The sequence below is a fragment of the Carcharodon carcharias genome, chromosome 13 (assembly GCF_017639515.1).
Source record: "Carcharodon carcharias isolate sCarCar2 chromosome 13, sCarCar2.pri, whole genome shotgun sequence".
In the NCBI taxonomy this organism is placed as follows: domain Eukaryota; kingdom Metazoa; phylum Chordata; class Chondrichthyes; order Lamniformes; family Lamnidae; genus Carcharodon; species Carcharodon carcharias.
In genome coordinates this window covers 52,412,503-52,432,033 of record NC_054479.1, presented here as the reverse complement: position 1 = coordinate 52,432,033, position 19,531 = coordinate 52,412,503, and the positions used below count along the sequence as shown (strand labels likewise).

The window sequence follows — 19,531 nt, the reverse complement described above, 5'->3', positions numbered from 1 at the left end:
TACTTGTCAGGTTGTGTGTGTACAGTTGTGCTGGGACCATGTCTTTTAAGTAGTACGTGCATGCAGACAAAAGATTGGCCTGTTTATGTGATCCTGTTGTTTCGGGGACAGGTTATCTCTGATCTGGAGGAACAGTTAAACCAGCTGAGCCAGGAAAACGCCGAGCTGAACAGCCAGAACTACTACCTAACCAAACAGCTAGAAGAGTTGTCATGCGTTGGAGACGAGCGAGCCCAGCTCCGGCAGGAAATGGGCAGGATGCGCCAGGAGCTATCTGATCAAGAACTTCAACTCAGTAACCAAAAACAGGTTAGCGCACACCTACTGTCAGTGATTAATTAATCTCAACATTCTCATCAAATCTTCTAGCTATCCTTCATGCCTATTGATATATTTTTAAAAATCATATAAAGACACACAGGTACTGGAAATAATTAGCACATTTGCTTTGAACCGTCAGAGTTCTTCCGTGCAGTTGTTTAGGAGACCTTGGCACTGATTCAAAGCAATTGGAGAATGTTGAGGTTGACCAATTTGTCAGTCCCACATCAATCAGTCTAGGAATGTGTTAAGGTAGACAGTCTGAAGGTCAACTAACACTAAAATCAGAACTAAAACAGCAGAGTAGATTTTAGTAGATGATATTGTAAATTTATGGGTTAATAAACATTTTATACACTAGGTGAAATTTCAATTTAGCATCTTGAGTGCTGGAAGAAACCTTGGCATTTTCTGCTCCGTTATATCTGACATTTTCCTTCATTTGAATATACCTTTTATTCCATTTCTCTTTCAGACAATAGAGACACTAAAGACGACCTGCTCAATGTTGGAGGAGCAGGTAATGGACCTGGAGACATTGAATGATGAACTCCTTGAGAAAGAACGACAATGGGAAACCTGGAAGGCAGAGTTTGAAGAAGAAAAAACACAACTTGAGCGACGCATCCAAGAAATGAAGAGGCTACTGGATATGGAAAAGCAGAGCAGGTATTGTAACGTAAGAGAAAATGCTGAGTAATGGATAATCACTGTATAGTGGAATATTGAGTGAGTATTGGTATTAAAGTAAGAATATTAATCTGTTAACAGTGTACCAGGGGATCAGGACTATACTGATCAGATGCTAGAAAGCCCATTTGCTACCAGAGCCATTTTAAATTAAAGTGCAGGTAACTGTCTTCCAGTCATTTGGTGGAATTTTACGCAGTGGGATTTTACGGTCCTGCCAAAGTCAATGGAGTCGAGAATGGCTCGCTGCATTTTATGGTCCCGTTCCCACTGCAGCAGGGCCATAAAATTCCAGCCATAGGATAACAAATAGAGCAACAGATTTGAGAATTGAAACTGATGATGAGGGCAGTGGGTGGTGGGGCGGGAAGAAATCCTGTTTCCCTGATGTGGCATCACAAACACGATGTGAATTGTCAAGGCAACTTTCTTCAACCCCTAAACTGCAGAAGTCATTTAAATTCACTATTTTCAATCCAAGTTCTGTTTGCACTGTTATAAATAGAACATGTCATGGCCAGTCGTGATTCATGAATAAATCCCTGCTTGTGAGTTATCCAGTCTTCTATTGTGTAGGTATTTCATAAAAGTCACGGTTGTCATGATGGCTACTACTGATTATAAAAATGCTCTAACACAGCTTTTGGAACTGAATGTCTAAATTATTAAAATCCGTTTATCCTTCTGTCTCAAGTCCTATTTAAACAGCTGAACTTCTTTTCATTTTTAAAAAGTATTTCTTGATATCTGAGATTTTTGCTTTTCAATTTTAATCTACCCTCAGAATGGATGTACATGCATTTGTGTACTTGCTCAATGTATTGTGAAATTTCTTGTTGCCTCTTGTGTTACCTAGAAATGGACAAATTATGCATTGTAACTGGTGCCTTGCAAAAGGCAGTGATTCCAAGCATTTCCTTCTGTTGTTTTTAGAGCTTGATGTCTTCTAGTGGTCTGTGGCACAGCAATTACGTTTACTAGTTGCCCAATGAAGAAAGTTTTAGACAGTTGGAGATCAGCACGCACACCAACTCTTATGGACCTCACTTACTAATAAACCATTACCAGGAAATGTAAATCAACAAACCTGAAGAGACTACATGTAGCGCAGGTTTTTGTGTTTTAGTTGTTACTGCCAGGATATACACTGTACCCAGCCAGCTGTCATGATCTCTGCCTTGTCAAGATCACTAATTCATTAATTCTCCCAGTTCATTGCTGAGGATATGTTTCCACCGCCTGTGCAGTCTTGTCATTACATGGATATTGATCCAAAATGGATGTGTGAAAATGGCTGTAGTCTTATGGTTTTTTTTTCTGGTTTATCTTCCTTTAATTTCACAGAATGCGTGCAGACCAGCGTGGCAATGAGTCCCGTCAGGCTGTGGAACTAGCTGTGAAGGAGCACAAGGCTGAGATCTTGACCTTACAACATTCTTTGAAAGAGCAGAAACTGAAGGCAGAAAGCCTTTCTGATACGGTTAGTTTTTGCCTGAAAGCTACACCTGTGTTTACTTTAAAACTTTGATAGGGTCGCTACTGTAGAGGCAGTGTAACACACTTGTTACTGTCTGAATACAAGATCAAACTGTTCAGAAAAGCAATTAAATTTGATTAGATGACAACATGGTGGTTATGAGATAGCATCAAATATATGAAAATTAAACTCTTGTCAGCAGGAATGCTGATCGTGTGCATTCTTTCTACTTTGTAATTATATTTGTGGCAGTGTTTCTGTAAGAGACTTTGCGCAAACTGTCGGCTTTTCAGATAACAGGTTGCTGATTGTGGTTTATTCAATATTCTTGACGTTTCAAAGCAAAACCAAAGCATGGAAGGATATATCGTTCAGAGGATGAGTTTTACAGTGGAAGAACTTTTTTTTTTAAGAAAGATAAACCTGGGTGAAAGATCAACGCCCACAATACAAGTTGAAAGAGTAGAGGAAAATATTAGGTAATTCAAGAATTGGTGGTTAAGTGACAGCGTGCTTGTGCTGTTCAAATTGTGTGATTGGAAGAAAAGGCAAAGGTAAACAGCTTTACAGTTTGGAAGCCATGGAGAAATGAAGAGTTGAGAGGGGAGGTAACTGTTAGCCAGACTTGGCAGAGGAAGGAACAAGATTTTTTTGCATTACGAACGTTCAGGAAGTTGTGAGCATTGGGCATGTGTTGTCTGATGGAAGTAAAGTATAATCATCAGCAGAAAAATGTATAGGATTGGATGTTCGGTAAAAGAAATTATTGATCTGAAGCAGACATTGTGTAGGCAAGAAGTCTGAGCTTGGGAAAGTCTGATTATGGGAAATGATACACGGGTAATGTTAGAGAAGAGGCCAGATAGCCATGAACATAGCTTTGGTAGAAGGATATAACCTTTGTTTTAAAGCATCATATGGACCTGAACGAATTTTGGCTTTGGAAACGTCCACGGTAATGGCCAGTGATTAACCAAACTGAAACCAGAGTGTGGGTTTCATCACATAAACGTTAAAAGAGCTTCCTATACCAGAAACAACAACCTATGGACGGGGATGGGAGCAGCTTCCACTATATTTTGTGTCTTTATCCAGACAACAGCTGACCCACTGGCTACTCAAGTGCCCCCTCTTTATTAGTTGATAGGATCTAAGCTCTAGGTAGCACCATGCGCATTCCACATGGACTGTAGCATTGTTTAGGCCAGCGTCAGAAATTTGGCGATTTAGGAGACCTGTAGAGTTGCAATTTAAAATTAATCAAGAATTATAGCTTTCTTCATTATTCTACTCCCCTCACCTATGGTTTGTTTCTTCACTGGAAATTGCCAACTACATGTTACTAATAGGTGAGAGGCTGATTTATTTCCTCTGCTATCTTTTGAAAGACAGTATCCTTACATACCCTCTGCAAAAAAAAGGGTGTTTGGCTGTAACATGTGTTTGCCCATTATTTCCTAGTTCTCCTGTAATTTGCGTTATAAGCATTGCAATTTCATTTTGCAATAGAAAATCATGTCCTGGGTACTGCCAGTGGTAAGGGAAGAAATGTTATGTGTGTGTTCATGTAAGCATGCTGGCCTGATGTATAGGAAAAGATTCTGGAAGTTGCCAAACTATTTCATATGTAATATTGTTTTTTTGCGGAACATTGCATATTGTCATGAAAAGCAATTACATCCACAAATTACTTGCAGGCATTTTGAACTTTTTAAGAAAGACTTGTGTGTTTTTAAAGAAATACAACTGAGGACACTGAAAAGATGGCTGATTAATGTAAAGTGACCACTTTCTGGAAAATTGCTATATGGATCATACTGACAGACATGCCCTGAGAGAACATGGAATGTTGCACCTGAAAAGGTGTCATGGCCTTCTTCAAGCAGAGACAATTAAAGGGGGATAGGAAAGATGCAAAACACTGAACTTTAATCTCCTGTGGTTTGGAGACAAAAGATTGATTTACCATCTCAGCAGTCACCCAAAAATCCATCTCCTGTTGATTTATATCTCAATGGGCTGAAGCTTCCGGTCGGCATGCGGTGTTGGGCCTGACATGCCGACGTGTAAAATGACGCAGGATGATGTTGGTCGTGCATCCCAATGTCATCGTGCGTCATCGCGAGGTTTCGTTTGGTGGACGCATACCGGAGTCGGCTGCGCGCCAGCCAAAATGTCAATGCCCTATTAAGGCCATTAAGAAAGTAATTAAACTAGTTAAGAATGCAACCTTAAGGTTGGCGGGCAGCCGAAAAGCCCAAGCGGCCTTCGTGTTTTTCAGGAAACTTCATCCACAGGTGGGATGAAGTTTCCTGAAGCTTATATAAAATCAATAAATTAATTTTCCCACCTTTACAAACATGTCCCAACTCATTTGACACTGTCACATGAGGGGACATGTTTAAATAAATGTTCATATCATTTATTAAACACTTTTATTATCTATTCAATCTCTCCGAGGCAGCTCCGTGCCTCAGAGATTGCTGCACTCTTTCGCGTGCATGCGTGGAAGAGTGCAGGCCCCAACTCTCCCTCCTCCCCCCATCCGCACAGGTAGTGCTGGGCCACGCGTTATGCTGGGCAGGCCTTAATTGGCCTGCCCGCGTAAAATGGTGGCGCACAGCCGATCATGGGCGGCGATCGACTCTGCGCCCAGTCCGCCTGCCATAGGAAAAATCCAGGCCAATGTGTAAATAGTTCTGAGGTGGATGGAAGATGACTATTTCTCCTCAGAAAAGATAGTTAAAAAGCTAGCTGCAGAGAAGTGCAGTGTGTGCTGTGAGAGTGACAGCACAAGAAGACCGACTAGTCGTCCCTGCAGTTGCAGGCAAAGTCTCTCTCTCTCTCTCTCTCGCTGGGAGCAAGGCTCAGCAGAAGCCACAATCAAAATGGAAATAGGACAGCCTCTTCAGCTAACCTGCAGAATCAAGTGTCTCCAAACCAACTACAAAACTGCCAAAGTGAGCTCTACCGGAATTACCCAACTCAACGGCTGCAATGTTCTGCCATCAACGCCTCATGGACTGATTTGTATATTTTTTCAACTTTTATTTGGAATCTTCTCATTTCTGATATGTGTGAATGTATGTTACGGTTTTATTATTTTTCTTGGTTTTTAGTAATTAATAAACTTGCTCTTTCTTTGACTCAAGAAAGCCTGGTTAAATTGGCATTTTCTTTGAAAAAAAGTGCATTTTGACTGGGAAACGGTATCCATGGGGGAATGGATCCTTTCTGAGTTAACTTTGTTGCAACCAACTGAGGTGGGGTTGAATAAAGAAAGGGAGTCAGTTCATTTCTTCTTACCTGGGAGGATAACAAAATTGGGGTCCCATTTGGGAAGTTAACAAATTAGGAGGCCTCGTCTGGGGACTGGTCGGAACAACATTGATACTACTTAGAGCTTAGATCCTGTCAACCAATATTAGAGAAGGCGGCACTTGAGTAGCTAGTAAGCCAGTTATCTGGATAAAGACACAAAATATAGTAGAAGCTGCTCCCATCCCCATTGTTGTTTCTGATACAGAAAGCTCTTTTAATATCCATATGATGAAACCCTCACTCTGGTTTTAGTTTGTTTAATCACTAACCATTGTCTTGGACATTTCCAAAGCCAATATTCGTTCAGGTCCACATAATGCTTTAAAACAGCAATGTTTGTGGCTACCTGACTCTGCTATACAGAGGTGCTATTCCATAGCATGATGCAAGATGTCATACTGCTGAGGAAAACAAGATTTTACAGTTGAATAAATTAATCTGTCAAGTCCGAGAACTGAAGCATCACCCGGTTACTGACTCACTGCATTAGTGTGTTACATTACACATTTGTAAAAATGACTGTCAGAAATTCAAGCACTTAAGAAATTGAAAACAGCCTGCACTGCGATTTCATGCATTTTCATATATTAAGGTCTGTTCAGCTTCCTGAAAAAGCTTTGAGCTTTAAGTAAATTGTAGATTTTATTTTAACACCATTTTAGACTTAAAAGTATTTTATTTTTAAGAAGTGATTGTAATCTCATAATCTTATGTTCCATTTGGTTTGAGACCTCTGAATTTAGTTCTAATTCGTCTTGCATACCCTCCCCAGTTGTTTTTTTTACATATTTTAATGTCATTTTCTGATGATTAAATTTGCACACTGTGCTTGTATTGGTACAAATCATTTTAGTTTCCCTGGCTTTAATGTATAGTACTTAGGACCACTGAAAGAACTTCTGCTGCACTCTTCATTTGTCAGGCGATCTGCAAATGAAATATTTAACATTGGGAACAAAACATAATTCTGCACAAAGTAACAATGTAAAGTAATAAAATATAAAAATGTGTTTAATAAGGAAATTGAATAATCCAGCAGAGTGCTTTTTGAAAGTCATATTAATTGTTAGAAATTTGAACAAAATTATAGATTTATGTAATCTACCATTAAATGGCTTATGATATTGAGTGGCAGTGCTGCTGAACTGACACCATCTTCAGGAGTCCGTTTTTGAGAATAAACAGCATAAATACATTGTTCTGGAAATGTAGGCATAGCAGGAAGAGGTATCAGATGTCATCATTAACACTTGCATAGAATTATATAGCCTGTTTCTGTGCTGTGTTCAATTCGGCCCAAATGGCCTATACCAGTGTTTATGCTCCACGCCAGCAGTTTGATATTAGAGTAAGTATGGTAAATGTAATGTAACCTATATTGCTCAATTATTGAGAATGAAGATTAGAATTCAGCTTTCCATTATAGTTTCCCATCCGTTGTCATTGGCTGGGTGATCACAGGATGTCATCCCATACAATTGAATTACATTTTTTATGTAGTTAGTTTTATTGAATCATGGAATGCATCACAGAATAGTTACCATACAGAAACGGGCCATTTGTCCCATCATGATTGCGCTGGCTTTCCAAAGGAGTAATTCACCTAATGCCACTACCTGGGCCTTTTCCATTGCCCATTGCAGCATAACAATATTTTGCATCACTAACTACTTTTTGGATACTATGAAAATCGTATCTGGGTAAATAAAAGCAGGAAGTTGCATTAATTGGTCAGCTAAGAGTTGGGCCCATTCAAGCACCCAGTTTTATAAGACAATGTCATTAATTTATTATGTACAAGTGCTGGTCCATAACGTATGAAAAAATCCAAGAATGCTTTGTTTCATTAAAGATGCTTCAGATTACATTGCAGGAAAGCGATGCATGTACAAAGCAACGGGAACAAAAAAAAGCTAATGCCTCCAAGAATTCAAATACATTAATAGTGTTACTTAATACATATGCAATTATTTATAAAATGTTATCTCAAAGAGAAACAAACATCTAGCAGGATAACAAAATCATAAATATAAACTTCCTCTCTTTATTAAAAGAGACACTTTGGCCTGGATTTTCACTCCTGGGCCGAGAGCACAGAGATGGGCATTTCCTGGCTCCGCCATCTCGACCTGGGTAAAAGAGGCCCATAAAGTTAGATTTTCATTCCGAGGTGGCAGGGTCCTCTGGGAGTCAGGCCCACCACCCCTGGAACAACTGCAGAGGCTGCCAGGTGCGGAGCTGGGGTGGGCAGAAGGCCTGTCGAGGTGCACCAACACTTTGTTTTGTTCATTTTAAAAAATAAATCCAACAAAAAACAGCCCTCATTTCTCCCCCTCCCTCCACACACTCCCCATGCCCTAGCCATGTCATAACCCATGCCACTCTGTCCCTCCACCTACCCCCTATGGCCCCTCATACTTCCTATGCCACCTTATGCCCCTCTACTCACTCCCAGTGGCCCCACATTTCCCCAATGCCTCCCCATGTACCTTCACCCACTCCTTATGGGTTCTTATATCTCCTATGCCGATCCATGTCCCCCACTCGTCCCCATGGCTCTTTACAGCTCATATGCCAACTTAGTGCCAGCCCATGCCCTCCCACCTCCCATTCTTTTCTTTTACCTCCTCCATGCCAACTCATCTAGTGTCAGCAATGGGCAAATCTCAGGAGCCATGCTTACATAAATAATGTAAATATTGACAATGTCACTATTTTAAAAAAAAAACACTCAATGATTAAAAAAGCATTCAGTACATTGAGATTTGTATTATTTTGGGTTTGGGAGCCACAGATACCTAAGATAGGCAATCAAGTATTCATAAGTAACTTTAAGGTAGTTTATTAAGCTTATTAAGAAGTAACAGTTTAAATATAATGCATTAACTAAATGGACAAGAAAAATATACAACCTGTGGCAGTTGAGTGGTTCACTGATCCCAAAGGATGAATGGACGGCTAGTACTGAGTGTGTTTATCTCAATAGCTTGTGATGGCAGCTAGCAGTATTCTGCTCTCTAGTGGAAGTGTTAGCAAATCCTTCTCCCATCATCCTCGCTCTTTCCTGGTCCATCTCTCATCTTATCAAGGTGACTCCCTGATGAGTGCTGCCACCTAACTAGGACTGCCACCTGTCTCTAAACACTCATTAATATACTTTATTTCCAGGGGCTGGTAGCTTACCCAGTGTCAATCACCTGTTCAAATCCTTCTGACCACTGGATACAGGATAGGTAGCCAAGATGTCAGAGTGGTAACCTCCACCTGCTGTTCCGTCACACTGGCTTGAGGTCACTGGGGTGTGCAGGGTGCCAGCCTTTCTACAAATATTCCTGAACCGATAGCAGAGTTAATGACCTCAATGCAGGGAGCACAATCTTTGTGACCTTTATCTCTACCTTGTCCTGGTCCCTGACTCCTTAGAATCAATTTTTTCCAGAGAGAGAGAATTAAATGCTGTGCCAGCTAGTTCCATAAGAGTTCTGTACAATTCTTTAAAAAAAAAGCTCCATTTCTTAAAAACAATTATTTCTTACAGACTCCTTCAACTAATCTCATGGAAAAAAAAATTGTAATCTTGGAGTGCCAATCAAACTGCTTACTTAACAGGCAGCCGACTAGGAATGTTAGGTTGTAAAATCAATCATGTAGCCCAAATCCTATAATGATAACCCTCAGGCTTATTTCAACATAGAATGAAATATGAAGCACTGTTTTTTTTAAACTCCACACTTTTAAGTTTAAAGCCCAGCAGAGTTAAATTCCTTGATAGCTTCAACAGCTCCAATGAGTTTAACAGCTTGGACAGTTCCATTGAGTTTATGCACTTTTTATGTACAATCATGTCCACTTTTAACAATCCCAAAGGGCACCTGGCTGTCCCAAAGGGCGCCTTACTTCTCCCAAACGTATTTCGGGACTATACCTAAAGAGGTCCCTTACCTCTCCAAAAGGATATCCTGGCTATGTCAATGAATCCACAGGCTCAGACCTGCCCTAATCTGCACACTTTGAGTTTCAGGCACCTATGCTGATGTTGAGGCCGTTTTACAACCTGATGTTCGTGCTGAGCATTGTGCTGGGCGCCATCTTCTTCGAGAGGGTGTTCGACCAAGCCGAAGATGCTGTGTTTGAGCACATCGATGAGGGGAATCTCTGGAAACATATCAAATTATGAGAAAAATGACGAAGAATAAAAAAAATTACCTCAGCAAAATCACATGAGTGGAGCAGCTGCTGATTAATATGGGCAGCTGCCTCTGTGAACCAAGAATGTGCTATTTAGAACCCACCCCCACCGCCCCCCTTCAATGAAAATGGCAGGGGGCGGGCTTCCTAATTTGGGCCTTTGCCAGCATTTTCACGCAGATGAAAAGCCCCTCCTGTTGGCATGAAAATTTAGGCCTCCATATTTATTGCCAGCTGTTTAAATTTCTCTCTGCCTCCAGAGTACCTCAGGTAACTTTCCTAACTAGAGGAGCTCTGTCTGACAGTGACTCTGAACATTTTAATGATAGTTATTATTTTGGGTAGCATGAGAACTAATCTGGAAATGACTTGCCAAAGGAAAACAATGCTGTACTTCTTTCTTGTGTGCGCTGTTATGATCTCTGTAGAGACCAATAACTTTAAACAAGAGATTTTAATTCTCAGCGACCAAGTTAAAGAAATTTAATGACGAGATCTCAAGTTTTAAGACTTTTACTGTATCAAACAAACTAAAAGCAACATTGAATAAACATAATTTAGTAGGCAACTAATGCTCTGAACTACAGAAATGATAACCCTTTCTAATGTCTTAACACAACCAATAACCTCACACTGCATATATATACTTTACAGCACGCTCTCCACAAGATTGCAGCCTTTATGAGAAACAACACCAGTCACTTCAGCTTCCAGTGGGCTCACTTCTCCCCATTTCGTTGAGTTGTAACATCCCGTGACTGTCAAAAGGAGCCTCTCTCAGTTTTTGGAGAATTGCTGACTGACTACCATCAATGAGGTCCATTCTGGTGATTTCTCCTCTGGGCCTTATCAGGGCATATCTTGCAGAGTCTTTAGGTTGCCACAGGATGCTGTTCTTTCACCAGTGACTGTCCTCTCTCCCACGTTCTGCCTAGTAGCTCAAAGAGGACTATCAGCTTTCTCCTCTCTGCTGACTGCACCAGCTGCAGCCTTTGTTTCTGGGAGACATCTCTCTCTTTCTGCCCAAGAACTCTGGGAGCGAACATCTGTCCCTGGTCAACCCAGCTGCTCTTGCCTTTGTTTACAGGTGTGAACATTTTGCACCTTCCTCCCAGTAAGCCTCAACCTGGACTCTCCTGCCCCCATGTTACTGAAGCCACCCAGGCTTGTTGAGCAGAATTTGAAGCAGATCACGTGACAGCCTTCATTCTTTCATTTTACCTTGAATTAAAAAGACAGTCCAAAACATAATCATCTACTAAAACTTCACATTCATAACAGTGGAGGTCAAACTTCAGCCAAAGCACGACATCCCTGCAATATGGAATCTTTCAATCTGGTGATGTGGTGATAATTCCAGGTTGTTGCTGTCTTAACTTGGCAGAGTTCCTAACGACATGGAACCATCTGCTCTGTTAAGCTAACATATGATCAGTAAGCACCACTGTCAAGCAGAGCTGCTAACATCACGCTTTGTTCACACCATGGTTCTACATTACAATGCTGACTACACTTGTGTCATCAAGGGGGCAAGATCTTTGTTACTTTGTAAGCAAAAAAGAATGTCCACGTGGCAAATAAATGCTAGTTCTTTATTTGACGCTTATTATTAAAAAGTTGTTTTGCTTGAATTACAAAATGGATGCATTATAATATTAATATAGTTCATCAGTGTTTGAAAATGCAATATATTTATACCAGAATGCTTTTTGGCCCATTCTCATTCACAGCTGAGTGACCTGGAGAAGAAACACACCATGCTGGAGATGAATGCACGTGGCCTTCAGCAGAAGTTAGAGACAGAGCGAGAGCTAAAACACAGACTGATCGAGGAGGTAGGGCAAATATCTGAGGTTTTACTTTGCACCATAAAACAATTTTCTTTTGCAAAATTCTTTATTGATTTAGATGCTGGGAATAAAATATGATTGTCTATTGGCCATGTTTAATGCTAAATCTGGTAGTTCAATGGAAATAGATTTGATGGAGCCAGGAAGTAAGACTCAATATTAGAGGTTCCACGTTGAAGGAGAAGGTTGTCTTTTTAAAGATGGAGGAACGTGTCTCCATGGCAGAGCACCAATTAAAAGTACAGAATGAACATTTTTACTTCCATTAAGCACAGTTCATGGAATATGGAAAAGTATGCCTGGCTTTTGCCTGCTGCATCCTTTATCAAGCAGAAATTGAACACCTTAGTAGCTTTGCCAGTTGCAGGGTTTGCATTAACATTGTGAATGTGATGTTGTGGTGATTAACTCTGACCAAAGTTACCTTGACTTAGTAAACTATATTCTTTCTGTCCATCTCTGTACATTCATGCTATATGTTCTGAACCTTGTGGTTTTCACCTTTATTTAGCAAACAAAACTGCAGCAGCAGCTAGACATGCACAAAACACACATCTTCCGCCTCACTCAAGGACTGCAAGAAGCCCTGGATCAGGCTGACCTGTTAAAGACAGAACAGAGTGATTTGGAGTACCAGATTGCAAATATGCAGGTAAGAGTTAAATGCAATAGAAAATCCAATCACTTTGATGCTATGTGGTGACTGACAGATGGCACATAAAAGCAATAAAAACAAATGTGGAACCTGTACAACCATTTCTCCGCAGAAATTGGCGGCTTTGACCAATATAGTAGAGAAAGCACAGGAATGTGGTCTTAGAGTACATTGGTATATTTGGGAGGATTAAGACTCATGTCCAGTCATAGGATCAATTTTATTCTATAAACCTTGCACTTGCTATAATGCCTCAGTTGGAATAGAGATAACTGAAAGGGGTTTGTTGTCCTTCACATGAGATTTCACATCTGTCTCTGCTAATTTTAATAAAAAAAATAAATTAAAAGCTATATTTATTCACAATTTATTCACTTCGGCTTTTTAGCAAAAACAGGAATTTTAGGTTTCACAACATTGGCTTGTGTCCGTACTCCTGTCCTGCCTTCCTGCCTGATTCAGAGGATAAGAGATGGATTTTTTGTTGAGGCAGGCTCCCCGCACCCCAGCATAAACTTTGGGGGTGAGCCCACCATCGCTTAGCTGGCTTGACCCGCTTTAATTTTTTGGGCAACGGCCCTTTAGTAAGTGTGAGGCGAAACTTCCAGCCATCTCTTGGAGGACATCCCGACTCATAGAGCTGCTGGCCAATTAGAGGTCGGCAACTCTGCACACCACCAGTGCCAAGCAGGAGTGTTGGCCACTACTGATGCTGCAGGTAGGACAAGGAGGTGGCTTCAGAGATGCATCCGGACATTTAGGTCAGTCTGAGATATCGTCGGGGCCTGTCAGCCTGGCCCCAGTGCAGGGTCAGGAGGGGGTTGCAGGAGGCAGAACTGTGGAAGGAGGGCCTCTGATTGACACCAGGGCCCCAGGAAAGAGGCACTCCCCCCTGCCCTTTATATCACCCAACTTGTAGGCAGGATAAGGCCCTTAACTGGGCATTAATTGCCCCCCGCGATGGAACTGACTGCCCTTGACATCAGGGCAGCATTTGACTGGGTGTGGCATCAAGGAGCCCTAGCAAAACTGAAGTCAATGGGAATCAGGGGGAAAACTCTCCATTGGCTGGAGTCATAGCTAGCACAAAGGAAGATGGTTGTGGTTATTGGAGGTCAATCATCCCTGCTCCAGGGCATCACTGCAGGAGTTCCTCAGGGTCGTGTCCTAGACCCAACCATCTTTAGCTGCTTCATCAATGACCTTCTCACCATCATATGGTCAGAAGTGGGGATGTTCGCTGATGATTGCACAATGTTCAGCACCATTCACAACTCTGATACTGAAGCAGTCCATGTCCAAATGCAGCAAGACCTGAACAATATTCAGACTTGGACTGATGAGTGGCAAATAACATTCGCACCACACAAGGCAATGACCATCTCCAACAAAGGAGAATCCAACCATCGCCTTTGACATTCAATGGCATTACCATCACTGAATCCCCCATTCCCAACATCCTGGAGGATTGACCAGAAACTGAACTGGACCAGTCGTAGAAATACTGTGGCTGTGTGAGCAGGTCAGAGGCTGGGAATTCTGTAGAGAAAAACTCACCATCAATTCCCCAAAGCCTGTCCACCATCTACAAGGCAGGAGTGCGGTGGAATACTCTCCACTTGACTGGATGAGTGCAAATCCCACAACATTCAAGAAGCTCAACACAATCCAGGACAAAGCAGCCTGCTTGATTGGCACCCCATCCTCCACATTAAGCATTCACTCCCTCCACCACCGATGCACAGTGGCAGCAATGTCTACCTCTACAAGATGTGCTACAGTAACTCGACAAGGCTCCTTTGACAGCACCTTCCAAACCCACGACTTCAACCACCTAGAAGGGCAAGGGCAGCTGGCACATGGGAACACCATCTGCAAGTTCCCCTCTAAGTCACACACCACCCTGACTTGGAATTATATCAACGTTCCTTCACTGTCACTGGGTCAAAATCCTGGAGCTCCCTCCCTAACAGCGCTGTGAATGTTCCTACAACAAATGAACTGCAGCAGCTCAAAAAGGAAGCTCACCACCACCTTCTCAAGGGCAATTAGGGATGGGTAATAAATACTGGCCTGGCCAGTGATGCCCATATCCCTTGCTGGAATTAAAAAGAAAACTTGAGGGTCTCAATTGGGCCACAGGTGGGTGATCCACCCAACGCTGCCCCAGCTGCTTGTAAAATCATGGAGGAGTTGGGGGCAGGTGGACTGTTGGGTATGCCGCTGATGCATTGTGCCCTAAATTATGGGTCCGCCCATTTGTTTTCCTGACTGCAAGTGGCTTGTAAAATTCAGGTCTATGTTCTTGAATGGCAGGTTGGGGACTGGATGGAGAAATGACTGTTCTAATCTAGTATTACTGAAGCTTATTTCTGTAGCGATAGCCTTGTTGAGTGTGATTTCACAATTGAAAGATGTGCAGTTTGCCATTTCTGCACGAAGATATGTGTGTATATGTGAAAGCAGCTATGACATCCATCAGAAATTTTTGAACCAAGACCTGAATGTAACCCAGTGGGAGGTTAGTGGAATGGCCTGGTTTCTAACATGGTGAATAAACAGCAGCAACTAATGTTTCTCAGTGAATTGGCCAATGATTGCAGAGGGCGTGATGGGGTACTTGTTGGGACAAATGAAATAGATGCCCAGAATCAATGTCCACTGCTTTTTTTCTCTCTCTCCCTCTCTCTCTCTCTCTCTCTCTCAACAGATGGTGTTCTCCCATGATAGAGTGAAGCTGGAAGGTACTATCACTCAACAGTCTAAACTGATTGATTTCCTACAATCAAAGATGGACCCACCAATTAAAAAGAAGAAGGTAGTTAAATGTGAATGTAAAAGAAGATGATTGTAATTCCATTCAATAATACCCCTAATCATGGTGGTTTGAAATTTCTTGAGCAGGCTACTGAGCTATTGTTGCCCTAACCTTGATATGTATTGCTTAGATCACTTGAATGTTTATTTGCTTAGACACCAACTTTGCTCTTGCCTGAGTTAATACCTGCTGAAATCTTCAAAATTACTGAGGGAAACAAAACTAAACATCACCCAAATTTGGATTGATTGCAGGCTGGGCTGTTTTGACCATGGAAAATGAGTGCAAACATGTTATCTCATTGAACGGCCCTGTGATTGGGATGTGGATACACAGCATTTTCTGAGAGACTAATATCTTTCTGACAATGTCCTCAAGGTGGCGCATTCGATTGGATAAATTACCCTAAAACATCAAGGAATTAATAGAGTTGTGAAAATTCAGTTTCTTTAGGGGTGCCTCAGCTTGTAGTATTTTGATAGGTCTGAACTGCAAGAGGCCTGTGGCATAACAAGTATCACTTGCAGCTTCATGTACCAAATTTAATCCCCATCATATATTGAAAATTGGTAGGTGCATAACAGTTGGTCAAGCAATTGAGTGGTTGATTCCTGATAGTTAACATCCCAGATCTGTCTGCGTCGCCCTGTGGAGCAAATTGCCTGCATCTATACAATAGGATACCACTGAAATCAGACTTTGTAGCTGTAGCTCTGTTTTATAGTTCTGTCCTTGTACTTTGACAATAGAAGATTTTATAAACGTGCATGTTAATCCCAATATTCTAGCCGCTCTGTAGCTCTTTAATCCTGTCTCTATCATTCCCTAAAAGCCCCATTAAGCACATAATAACTTAATTAGCCTTCTCCCTATATGTCCCTTTCTATCAATAGATGTAACTGTGCACTTCTTCCCTGAAAAAAACATTGGGTCGTCTTTCTTATCTATGACATGTTGTGGGAGCATTCACTCCACTAATAAACCCTCCCTTTGACTAAAATTCAACGTTTCTCAGTTGTTGGTGAGAATGAGACATATCCGCTCCTATTGAGGCAGGGATGGTACTCATATATTCTGTACGCAAATTCTTTTGACTTAAAAGGACAAGCATTTTGAAGCATAAAAAGTTAAAATTGGTATTCATGCTGCCACTAATGTCAATATTACTATTTCAGCTGAGGATTATGCCTTCCTATCAGGTGCTTCCAGATTTCTGTGTTGTCAGCATTGCACTGTCCCTCAGCCCTAGGCATGTTCACATAGTGATTTCTTGCTGAGCAGGTAGTTTTATTATGACACCATTCCTTGTATGCAGAGTTTGTTTGGGCGCCGTCGTGAGGACCCTTCTCTTCCTGTCCAGATTCCCATGCAGTACAATGACCTGAAGGTAGCCTTGGATAAGGAGAGATGTCGAAACATGGAATTAGAAGATGCGCTACAGAAAATCCGTGTAGAGTTGAAATGTGTGCGGGAGGAAGGTAAGAACATTCAAGGAGGCAAGGACTAGTCTATGTGTTTCAGTTAATGGTTTAGTGATGTGCATTAACATAGTCAGATTTGGCTGCAGTAACAGGCATTTTAGTTTAAGAACAAGTAAGCAAAAGTAAAGAGCAGCTTAACAGTCCCAAAGAGCGAAGAGGTTCTGTTTGTCCTGTGTATGGCTGTTCATGGAACTGTCGAGACACTTCTTGAGAGTCAAATGCACCTGTTGTTAATTTCATTATTACAGGTATGAATTGCAGATGTGAACCTTGAAAATGTTAGTACTTTACCTTGTACTTTTAACTGCTATTTCTTACTCTGCAGCCTAGTTATTTAACCGTGTAAAAAAAAAAGCAACCATTCCTTTAGTATAAAAGCTACATACAAAACTGCGTTTGTATCTGTTTAAGATTGAATTCTTAAAGTCAGGAAACCTTTGGAATAATCTCCAAACGTTATTAGTAAATTGTTTCCAAAAACAAACCAACCTAATTTGGTAATGATGTAAAAGTATGCCAAAAGCTAGAGTTCATTTTTTATTAAGATGCAATCTTTATTAATGATACTGTGGTAATGGGCATTTCCAGGTGTCATCTTTTATAATTTAAAACCTGCTAGAATGTTCATTAATCATGTCAAAAGCCTCCATTCTGAGCCAGTCTACTCTAGCCAGTCAGGTTGTTTCTGATGATACAATTTTACACAAAACAAAACACTGGGGTTCATTTTAGAAGAACAGAATTGAAAAGCATGAAGATTTTGAAACTTGGAATAGGACCTTGATTAGAGCGCACGCTGTGCACAGTTCTGGCCTCATACAAAAAGAGTATAGAGGCACTGGAGAAGGTTTCACAAAGATTTAAGTATAATACTATAACTGCGAGGTTATAATGATCAGGAAAGACTAAAGAGGCTGAGGAGATGACTTAATAGAGACCTTTAAAAATTATGAAGGGGTTTGACAGAGTGGCTATAGAGAAGATATCTCTGCTTGTGTGTGAGTTCAAAACTAGGGATCATAAATATATGATAGTTACTAATAAAGTAAATAAATTTAGGAGAAGCTTCTTTACTCAGTGTCATGAATGAATGTGGAGCTTGCTACCACATTGAGTGGTAAACTCAGCTAGAAGGGCCCATCCATGGCTAACTCAAGAAATTAAGGATAGTGTGAGATTAAAAGAGGAGGCTTACAATATTGCAAAAAACAGTAGCAAGTTTGGTGATTAGGAATGTTTTAGAAACCAGCAAAGGGCCACCAAAAAGTTGATAAAAAGGGAAAGGATAGAATATGAGAGTAAACTATCCAGAAATATAAAAACAGATTATAAGAGCTTTTATAAGTATATAAAAAGGAAGAGAATAGCTAAAGTAAACGTTGGTCCCTTAGAAGCAAAGACAGGAGAAATTATCATGGAGAAACGAGGAAATGGCAGAGGCATTGAACAAATATTTTGTGTCTGTCTTCACAGTAGAAGACACAAGATTCATACCAGAAATAGGTGATAACCTAGGGGATAAAAAGAATGAGGAAATTAGAGAAATTATATTAGCAGAAATAAATTATTGGAGAAACTTAAGGGACTAAAATTCAACAAAATCCCTGGGACCTAATGGCCCACACCCTAGGCTTCTAAAAGAGAGAGCTTCAAAGATAGTGAATATGCTCGTTATGATTTCCCAAAATTCCTTAGTTTCAGGAACGGTCCCACTAGATTGGAGGTTGGCAAATGTTACACTGCTTTTTAAGAAAGGAGGGAGAGCGAAATCAAATGACCACACAGGCTATTCAACCTAGCATCAGTTGTTGGGAAATGCTGGCATCTGTGGTTGAAGTTTTCACAATCCACTTAGAAAAGCATAGAATGATTAGAAGAAGTCAACATGATTTTACTAAATGGAAATCCTGTTTGACAAATATGTTAGAGTATTTTGAGTATGTAACTAGTAGGGTAGATAAAGGGGAGTAGATGTAGTATACCTGGATTTCCAAAAGGCATTTGATAAGGTGCTACACAAAAGGTTAATAGGTAAAGTAAGGGCTCATGGAGTTCAGGGCGATATATTAGCATGGATATAGGATTGGTTAACGGATAGAAAGTAGAGAGAGGGGGCATAAATGCATAAAGTTGGCAGGGAGTGAATAGCGGAGTGCCGCAAGGATCAGTGCTGGGGCCTCAGCTACTTAAAATCTATATTAAAGACAGATGAAGAGACAAAGAATAATGTATATAAACTTGCTGATGACACTAAACTAAATGGAAAGGTAAGCTCTGGGAAGGACACAGAGAGGCTGCAAAGAGATATAGGCAAGTTAGGTGAATGGGCAACAAGATGGCAGATGGAGTATAATATAAGAAAGTGTGAAGATGTTCACTTTGGTTGTGAGAATAAAAAAAGCAGAATATTTTTTAAAAGATGTGAAACTTGTAAGTGTTGATGTTCAAAGAGACTTGTACAAGGAACATAAAGTTAGCATGCAGATGCCACAAACAATTAGGGAGGCAAATGGCATGTTGGCCTTTATTGCAAGGGGACTGGAAGACAAGAGTAAAGAAGTCTTGCTATAATTGTACAGGGTTTTGTTGAGACTACATCTGGATTTGTGTGTGCAGTTTTGGTCTCCACGTTTAAGGAAGGATATATTTGCATTGGAGGCGGCACAGCAAAGGTTCACTAAAATTATCCCTGGGCTGAGGAGTTGTTCTACGATGAGAGGCTGAGTAAAA

General features: G+C 40.9%; 1 protein-coding gene across 1 annotated transcript in view; it reads left to right on the top strand.

Moving 5' to 3' along the window:
- The window catches only part of cita (citron rho-interacting serine/threonine kinase a), a 225,547-nt gene that overhangs the window by 136,959 nt on the left and 69,057 nt on the right, over window positions 1-19,531 (top strand). The window contains exons 25-31 of the mRNA XM_041203457.1: window positions 112-309; window positions 797-990; window positions 2,356-2,491; window positions 11,728-11,832; window positions 12,359-12,499; window positions 15,213-15,320; window positions 16,636-16,798. Of these exons, the coding sequence (XP_041059391.1) occupies window positions 112-309; window positions 797-990; window positions 2,356-2,491; window positions 11,728-11,832; window positions 12,359-12,499; window positions 15,213-15,320; window positions 16,636-16,798 (1,045 nt within the window). The remainder of the gene's footprint in view (window positions 1-111; window positions 310-796; window positions 991-2,355; window positions 2,492-11,727; window positions 11,833-12,358; window positions 12,500-15,212; window positions 15,321-16,635; window positions 16,799-19,531) is intronic.